At 52.8% G+C, this 8755-nt stretch overlaps 1 protein-coding gene across 8 annotated transcripts; it reads left to right on the forward strand.

Annotated features, from left to right (window-relative positions):
* Positions 1–7994, forward strand: LOC138098380 (transmembrane protein 45B-like). 8 transcript variants are annotated; one of them, XM_068994892.1, is made up of 8 exons: positions 1–92; positions 1250–1444; positions 4021–4137; positions 4892–5090; positions 5354–5566; positions 6208–6392; positions 7031–7176; positions 7432–7994. In XM_068994892.1, exons 4-8 carry the CDS (start codon positions 4910–4912, stop codon positions 7559–7561), a joined length of 855 nt encoding a protein of 284 aa, XP_068850993.1. In that variant the 5' UTR covers positions 1–92; positions 1250–1444; positions 4021–4137; positions 4892–4909; the 3' UTR covers positions 7562–7994. The 8 variants fall into 8 exon arrangements, with proteins under 8 accessions (XP_068850993.1, XP_068850992.1, XP_068850998.1 ...); XM_068994891.1 differs by having other exon boundaries at positions 4027–4137; XM_068994895.1 differs by having other exon boundaries at positions 8–92; positions 1253–1444; positions 4027–4137.
* Positions 7995–8755: the final 761 nt, after the last annotated feature.

Genomic DNA, 8755 nt, shown 5'->3' on the forward strand with positions numbered 1-8755 from the left:
TTTGTAGGGACGGGTGGTTGCAGAAAGGAAAACTGAGCTGGAAGAGGTCCCCTTTGGTGGATGGTGCTGCTGTTTTTTTTCCAGCAAGAAAGGTAAGGGTTTTGTCCTCATTATTTTCAGGGTTGGGTCTGTAAGGAAGAACTCCTGTGAGGGTTGTATTTCTCCCTATGCTTGGATCTAATGTTGTACCAAGTTCCTAAGCTTAAGCTTGGGTGAAACTGCATTAGTGGAAGCCCCTTTGCTACTGTGGGCTCCTCAGGACCCTTTTGCAGGTGTGCTCACCCCTGTTCCACTCATCCTGCTTCTCAGGCACCGTTGGAAGTGAGCAGTGCTGGATGTACAGCACAGCCTCTTGTTTTCCTTCCTTCCTCCCACTTGATATGAAGATAATAGGAATAAAAGGCTCCTGGCTATGGCTTGGTGGCTTTTCTGGCTGTGCTGGACCACAGCCCATCACCCTGGGGAGGCTGCTTTGCTTCCAGTGCTGCTCCAGCCTTGGCTCACACGTGTGGCTCCAGGCAGAGCTGGTCCTGCAGCCTTGCTCGGGGTGGGTTTGGCAGCACGAGTGAGATAAATACACAACTTCCTAGGAGAACTGCTGGATTGGGAATGTGGCTGCCCTGGGGTCAGGGGCCTGGGCAGTGCTCTGGGGTGATGCTGGGTGTTTCTGCACCATCAGCTCAGTGCTGTGGAAGGACATGGGGACACTCCGGTGGCCTGAGGTATTTATTTGCCTGAAGCACTTGCATTGTTCATCTTTGCAGCCATCGGTGGGATGGGCAGCAGCTTCGAGGTGGCTTCTGTCTGTGGTTGCTTGGTGAAGGGCAGCGTTGTGTTTTAGAGAGGAAGAAATGAGTGGAAATAGGCTGCTGTGTCTTGCCTGCCCATCTTTTGGGGGAGAGAGGGCCATGGCCCCCCACTTCTCAGCTGCTGTGGGCTGGGAGGTGGAGCTCACAAAGACTCTGCTCTGATTTGTGAGCTTCTGGCCCAAAATCTCCTGCCCTCAGGCAACTTTTATAAGATTGGACCCCCTAAAAGGGTTATCATGTCCCTGGCAACCCAGCTCAGAGACTTCCAGCAGAGCCCTGTCAGGCCTCGCTGCGGCCTTATCTCTCCTTGGCTCTTTCCCCAGTCACCCCCAGCCCCATGTAACAACTGAATAAACGTGGTTGCCATGGGAACAGAAATTGGCTGCTTGTGCTGATTTTTGTGGCAAACTCCAGGAGAGCTGTTGCTGTTTTTTTAATAGCAGACAGGAGGTGGCCCAGGTTGTGAAAGGTGGTTGACTCAGGGTGCTTCGAACTGGCCCTCAGGATGTTCAGCTCCAAACATCCTGTCTGAGGGGCACCTCCCCATGGTGGCTTCTCCCTTTATCTGCCTCTTCTGAGTAATAACCTCCTTGCTGACACATCTGGAGAGGGAGAAGGACCGGCAGGAGTCACAGGTAAATTTTTCCATCCACACACTGGTGAGCAGCTGTGCCATGGAATGGACACGGCTGCTGGAACTTGGGAAGAAGGCACGTGGGGAGAACCTCTCTGAGAGACAAAGGTTCAGCATGATGACAGCTGTGGGTGAGGCTGGTGGAAGTGGTGCTGATGGTGCCAGAAATCTCTGGCTTTAGCCCTTTTTTAGGGGGGTTATTGTGATTTGGAGCCGCATCATAGCAGAGGATGGGAGTTGTTCAGCCTGGAGAGGAGAAGGCTCTGGGGAGCCCTCAGAGCCCCTTGCAGTGCCTAGAGGAGCCCCAAGGGAGCTGGAGAGGGACTCCTGGAGTGTCAGGACAAGGGGGAATGGCTTCCCACTGCCAGAGGGAAGGGTTACATGGGATATTAGGAGGAAATTCCTCCCTGTGAGTGTGGTGAGGCCCTGGCACAGGGTGCCCAGAGCAGCTGTGGCTGCCCCATCCCTGGCAGTGTCCAAGGGTGAAGGAGGATTCACAAAGACCCTCCAAATGCCTGTGGCCAGGTGCTGAGCTTGCCCTCTGCACACAAGTTGGCTGTCCTGGAATGCTGATGGTTGCACCCATGGGTGCTTGTAGGGAATGCTGGTGTGTCCAGAGGGACAGCAGCAATCCCCCCATGAGACCAAGTGAGGTCAAAATCATGGATGGTGATGGGTCTGGAGCTGCAATGGCTCCAGGGGAGAGCCTGGGAGCTGGGCAGGAGTGCTGTCCTTCCCAAGCCAAGCCTGAGGAGGCTGCAGGCAGTCAGGCAAGGCTCTGTCAGGACAGCAGGCAGCTCCCCTATGGCGATTAAGCAGGAGCTTCACAGCCTGGAAGCTGTGGAAGGAGAAAGGCAGCTCAGGTAATAACTTCTGACTGCAGCCATATTTCAAGTGCTCTGACAGACAGACCAGCTCCCAGGAGGAATAAATAACCTGGTGTCTCTGCTCTTTCCTGGCCGCCACTAACTTGGAGCTAAATGAGCTTTCATGGGAGCGTGGGCTCCAAAGCTGGAGTGGGGGAAGCCAGTGGGGTCAGGGTGTCAGGGCTGGGCTCATTGGGCTGGTCGAGGGGCTCTGTGAATGTGGGGGGTTGTTTTCCTGTGCCTCCAATACGTGAGCTGTGCAAGTGGACTGTTGCTTGGAAACGTCTGGTTTTGCTGCAGAATAGTGGCTGTTTCATAAAAGAAGGAGGGTTGTTTTGTTTTTTGGGGTTTTTTTTAGTTAGTGAGTTACATGCAAGCTTCTGCTTGTCTGATGGTGGTTTGGGACATCTCTGCTACAAGAAAGATGCCCCAGGACATGGCAGGATTCCTGGAATTGTTCAAAGCCATGTTGGATGGGGCTTGGAGCAACCTGATCCAGTGGAACGTGTCCCTGCCCACAGCAAGGAGTCGGAATGAGATGAGCTTTAAGGTCCCTTCCAGCCCAAACCATTCTGGGATCCATGGTGGCTGCTGAAGGGCTGTTTCCAGTTGCTGGGAAGCAAAGGAGACTTGTGACAACTCCCCAAAGCCTTGCTGGATTGGGCTGCTGAGGGGTTGCAAAGCAAAAGGGTCCCTGGCACTGCAAGGAAAAGCAAGGCTGCTCTGCTGGGGAGGGGGATGGTCAGGGTAGGAGATTCCAGCTCTGAAACAGCAGGTTGGGTCTGCTGGTAACTCAGGTGAAGGGGGAGATGGCAGGTGGGTGTGGGGTGACAGATCCCCGGGTTAATCCCGGATGCTGGCATGGCTTGGAGCAGCCTCTGGAGCTGCAGGTGGGACACGTTTGTTGTTTCTGGGCTCTGGGATGTCTCTGATCTCCTTCTCTCCACCAGTTAATCATGTCAAATTAATGTTCCTGACATGTCTCTCGATCAGGGTGCACTCCAGCTTCAGGCTGTTGCCCTTGCAGTCACAAGTAGGACAATGGTAAAATTTGGTTATCTATCACGCAGTTGTGCTGTGCTTAAATGGGCTTTGTTGTTAGTCACTTCGGATGTAGATGTCTGTGCAGGGAAAATAAGCGTCCTGGCTGGGATGTCCAGGCTATAATCAGGAAAGACATAGGTTCTCCTGGGGAATCAGCCATCTCACCCTAATGTAGGCACCCAAAATAGAGCAGAGAGCCATCCCTGATCCCCAGCTCCTGGGTGGGGCATTTCTCACCTACCTGAAAGGCTGTTTAGTAACTTGCATCCTGAAAGGAAGCCTTAGCACAGATTTGAGCCTTTCCCAGATTGCCTGTGTCCCAGAGATGCAAAGGATGACAATGGTTTCTACATTCCAGTCCTGTGTTTACCACACGGAGCTGAGCCAGTCTGACCCAGGCCGGCTCTGCAGCCAAAACCCGACCTGGAACGTCTTGCAGATCTCTCCCTCACCTCAGGCACTTGCCACACCACATCCTACCCTTGTTTTGCAGTGCCTAATTACTTTCTAGTGTGGGAGGACTCGGAGAACGTGCTGGAGTTGTTCATCCAGCCTCTGTAATTTGCTTTGGTATTTATAAACACAGCGAGGATGTGATTTGTGATGCAAGGGCAGGTCGGTGTGGAAGCTTTGGGATGAGTAATGCCTTCCTCTGTGCACATCTGAGCTGCAGAAAAGGACTGGAAAGCCCATGAGGAGGAGAAAAGTGGGTCCTCCTTAGCTGGTAGAAGCTTACAGAGAGCAAGGAAAGAGGTCTTTCTGGAGGGAACAAGACCATCCCAAGGTAAAACAATGCTAGAAACTCTTAGATCATTATTTATTCCTTTCTGTGCTTGCTACACTGGGATTTTTCTCAGGAATTTTGGTATGGGCTGAAATACTTCACAGGATATAAATCTGGTGTACCTTTGCTCATCTCCATCCTTCTTGGTTGGTACTCTGGCATTGATCTGACTTAGTCTAGGCTTTTTTTATGCCTTTAGTCTTCGAGTTCTTCATATGGAGAGGAAATCTCTTGTGTCAAATCACCACTTGTGTGCCACACAAAGGTTGTGTGGAATATGCATGAGGCTCTTTTTCCAAATGTTAATGGTTCCTGGGTTGCCTCCTCCTGCACAGCCCAGAAAAGCCTTCACTGGCTGGAGGTCCTAATCCAGCACTGAATTCACACCCTGGTAATTGCCTCCTTTGGAGCAAGTTCATGGTCTAAGGAAATAACTGTCATGTTGCTTTTATTGGTAAAAACTTTGTTGTGTTTCTTCTCCTAATAGCTGTTACTCATTCTTGGGCACCAGTGTACTGTTGTGTGGCACGAAGCCCTGACGATTTTATGTGCAGCCACAGGAATACAAATACACACACACTGTGGTGCACAGTGGCAGCTTCCCCGTGCTGATGTCCATCTCTGGTACTCCCTGTTTGAGCTGAGCCATGTGCACCTGCTCTGTCAGGATGTGGATCCCTGGGGATGCTGAGCAGCCCAACAACTCCCTTGGGGATGCTTTAGGTTGGCCATCAGGCGCTGTTTGTCCTTGCAGGTCCGGAGAACGAGCCCGATGCCAACAAGTTTTCTGGGCAGTGCCCTCCGGGGCACTTTCTTCTTCGCCTTTGGCCTGTGGTGGTCCGTGCGGTACCCCCTGAAGTACCTCAGGAGGAGAGGTGACACCGAGGGCCAGCGGGGCCGTGGGCGCGCAGAGCTCTTCGAAGGGGCAGTCAAAGCTTTCTTTGCTCTAGTAGGTAAGAGATTACGATGATGAGCCCCTGCCCCAATATCTACGAGCACAGCAGCCTCTGTCCCCACAACGCTGGGGCTGTTTGTAGTGGGAAACCTCTGGCACAGCAGGGCTTGGGGACATGCTTGTGGCACGCCCTGGGATGGGACCTTGCTGTCGTTCTCCTGGGCAAACACCACTATGGCTTCACCCCTGCAAAGGAGCACTCCCTCAGGTTTGTCATTTCCCCGTGTATACGGAAAAGTGACTTTTTCTCTCTTTGCCCAGGGATACTGGTGGAGCAGTTTGTCCCCACGGGTCCCCACCTGCAGCTGTACAGCCCCAAGACGCACAGCTGGACTGACCTCACCCCCTGGCACTACTCCACCATCTACCTCTTCTTCCTCCTCTCTGGCATCACAGACCTGATCTCACACTCCTCACTCAAGCTGCCGCCGGGCTTGGACCGGCTCTCGCTGTCCCTGGCTCTGCTCGTGGAAGGTGAATTGCACCTGGCACTGGGGGAGGAGGGGACATGGAGTAAGGAATTGCTGCCGTGCTCATGGGTGTGACAGCTCCTGGGCAGTCTAGGGGCCACAAAGGCAGAGCTGGAGGGGGTGTGGATGCACCATGGCACTGGCTGTGTGACGCTGTCACCCCCTCCTTGCTGCTCCTAAATATGGATCCAGCCACAGCTGGCTGCCACAGGGGATGCTTGAGGGATCTGTGCTTCTCCTGGTGACCAGCAACTCACTCACTCTGGAGTTACAAAAAGGTGTCATCTCCCCACCTTGGTTGGATGTAGAGGGACAGACCCTGATACAAAGCTCCCCACCATCTTTTGAGCTCAAGGTGCACATCCCTGTGCTCCTCCTGCAGCCCTGGCTGGGGCACAGGGATCCCCACAGGTACAGGGGCATAGGGATCCCCACAGGCACAGGGGTTCCTCGGGGCAGAGCAGAGCCAGTGCTGGGGCTGCCTGGTCATTGCTGAGGGAAGGTGGTGACTGCAGCTGGTGGCTCTCTGGTTCTTCCCCCAAGGTAGATCGTGGCAAGGCCTGGAGCATAGTCTGAGTTTTCAGATGATTTTTTAAGAGAAAAATCCCAGAGTGTCCTTTGCTAATGCAGGGTGGATCTTGGCAGGTTTGCTCTTCTGTTTCCGTGACTACGGTGATGCTGTGCTGGACCACCACCTCCACTCCCTGCTGGCCATGGCTATCTTTGCTGGAGTCTTCTGTGCCCTCCTAGAGGTGTTCCTCCGAGACCATATCATCCTGGAGACCTTCAGGACCAGCTCCTTCCTTCTCCAGGGCTCTTGGCTTTGGCAGGTCAGTGTGCATCCAGCGTTCTCCTCAGAGCTTTGCACCCAGGAAGGCGAGTGGAGTGGGGCTGCTCTGCCCTTTTAGGCACATCTGTTGGGGTTAAACTTGTAGGCTGTTCAAATATCTTTGTAAATAAGAAGAGGAAATGAGGCTCAGTGCCAGAACTGCCATTGTGAAGAAGTGCATGTGTAGTGTAGCAGCATGGACAGATCTGGAAATGAATGGAAAGTGGAAATCGGAGCTCCCAAGGGAAGGAAACCACAATCATGAATTTTTTTAAATTTCATTAGGTCCGTTTTCTTCCTCTGTTTGTTCCAAGTAACTGGAAACATCTGGAAATCTCTCACATAATCACCCAGCTTTTGGTCTAGGGGGAAATGTACAGACTGGCAATGTCACCTTTGGGACGTCGTCTTTCTTCAGGATGCTGCACTGCAAGCCCTAAGGATTGTCTGAAGAGAATCCACCTCCTCCTGACACCCTTGTGTCAGTCTGAGGGGGCAAAGGTTCCTTGGGGAAGCCAAGGGCAGCGCCCCAGGTGTTACTTGGGGTTATAGTGCCTCTAGTCCACAGTCAGCTGCAGGAGGTGGGCTGAAAACAGGAGGGATGTGCTAAAGCCTGACTTCTTTTTCATCTGTGACCAGATTGGGTTTGTGCTGTCCCCTCCGTGGGGAGGACCAGGCTGGGATCAGAGCGACCCCAGCAACCTCTTGTTCCTCACCATGTGCTTCTGCTGGCACTACGTGGGTGCTCTCGTGGTGATGGCCACCAACGCTGCCATGACCCGCTGGTATGAGGGGTCCTGGTACAGGGCGTGGGCTGGGGTGGCCAAGAGCAATGCTTAGAGCCAGCAGTGGGGTGGGAAATCCATGCAGCAGTGTGTCATGGGACAAGGAGTGTGGGTGTCCCTGCATATCCAAGCATGGCTTGGTTGGAGAGGGTGGGCTCCATGCCACCACAGAGCAGCCTTTCCAAGCAGGGTGGGGTGAGCCAGTGGCTCTCACTACCCACAAATCCCTGACCAGTGTCATTGTCTCTCCTGCAGCTGCAATGAGTCCTGCCAGCTGAAATTTGGGGACATCGACGTGGAGCTGGACTGTGGCTTGTGCCTTCGCAGAGGGAAGAAGAGCTCCAGTGGTGCCTTGCTGCCGGAGGGCAGCTCAGATGACAAATGAGGCTATGGCGGGCATGGAAATCTCTTCCCTGCTGTTTTAGAGCACTTGAGATGAGGTTTTTAATTAGTCTTGATAAACTCCAGCAGCACTTGACAGTGGAGCTTCAGAAGTAGGAGGCAGGACCCTGAGCAGAGCGTGGCAGGGGATGCAAAGCCTTTCTTTGTGCATCCCTTTGGTAGCCACACGTTTTTAATGCTCTGAGCTGCAGCCCAGGCTGCAGACTGCAGGACTGGTTTGCTGGTGGGGTCCAACTGGTGTGGCAAATCTGACTATTTTTTAAAAATTATTTTCCCTTCTGCTTCCTCAGAAGGGAGCCAAGCCAGCGTTCAAAGCTCCTGGTGGCTGTCGCTCACTCTGGTGTTAATGGAGAGGGTTTTGTACACAGCTGAATGTACAGGGTATCTGTGATCACCAATAAAGTGCTTTAACACACCTCCTCTGTGGATCTCTTGAACTCAATGCTGCAGGCTAAGGCAACGTTGGCTTCAAAATGGTTTGGGTTGCAGATGAAATATCTGAGGGGTGGGACTGTGTGTGATTTAACGCAGACAAATCTGCCCAGGGAAGGGTGGGTGTCCAGTGGACAGAAATGATGGAGGGTAGCTGCTCTCCTTGTTTTTCATCAGAAGCTGAGTTAGGCATGTGAGCCAGGGGTGTGGTGGTCCTAGGAGGTGGGATATTTGCTGGGCAGGGGGCTCAGCTCGGAGAAAGACCCTTGAAGCAAAATTATGGTTTCAGCTGGCTGGGGGTGGGTGTATGGATGGCCTTGGTAAGTCTCTGAGAGCCCTGCAGTGGTCTCAGCTTTTCTCCAGCACCTCTATTTTCCCCTTGGAGCTGGTCACTTCCAAACAAAACCTTCCCATTAGGGGAGTCTGCCTTGCTGTTGGTGTCTCCTTTTGTTTGCAGCTGAACAGTGTGGGGAGATCCTTCCTGCCATTGAGAACAAGACCAAATTTAAAAGATAGCATTAGGAGGATTAGTGAAAGAACATCACTAATCATCATCCAAAAGTTCATCATCAACATATAAAATGTTTGTGCCATGTCTTTGGTTGAGGGCTGGGCTGGGTGAATAGGGGAGCACAAACAGCATTGATTTTATCTTCCAACACCTTTGCTGTATTCCCCTAAGAAATGCAAGAGCCAGTTTAGTCTGAAGGCATGCCTACTGGGCTGCACAGGCTGGGAGGAAAGA

This window comes from Aphelocoma coerulescens, chromosome 24 (genome assembly GCF_041296385.1).
Source record: "Aphelocoma coerulescens isolate FSJ_1873_10779 chromosome 24, UR_Acoe_1.0, whole genome shotgun sequence".
Classification (NCBI taxonomy): Eukaryota; Metazoa; Chordata; class Aves; order Passeriformes; family Corvidae; genus Aphelocoma; species Aphelocoma coerulescens.

What these genes read in the sequence shown, in the direction of transcription:
- LOC138098380 (XM_068994892.1), top strand. Translation starts at nt 4,910, where the DNA reads ATGCCAACAAGTTTTCTGGGCAGTGCCCTCCGGGGCACTTTCTTCTTC. An exon ending in AGCTTTCTTTGCTCTAGTAG is followed by an intron (nt 5,091 to 5,353) that starts GTAAGAGATTAC and finishes CTCTTTGCCCAG; the next exon opens with GGATACTGGTGGAGCAGTTT. An exon ending in CCTGGCTCTGCTCGTGGAAG is followed by an intron (nt 5,567 to 6,207) that starts GTGAATTGCACC and finishes GGATCTTGGCAG; the next exon opens with GTTTGCTCTTCTGTTTCCGT.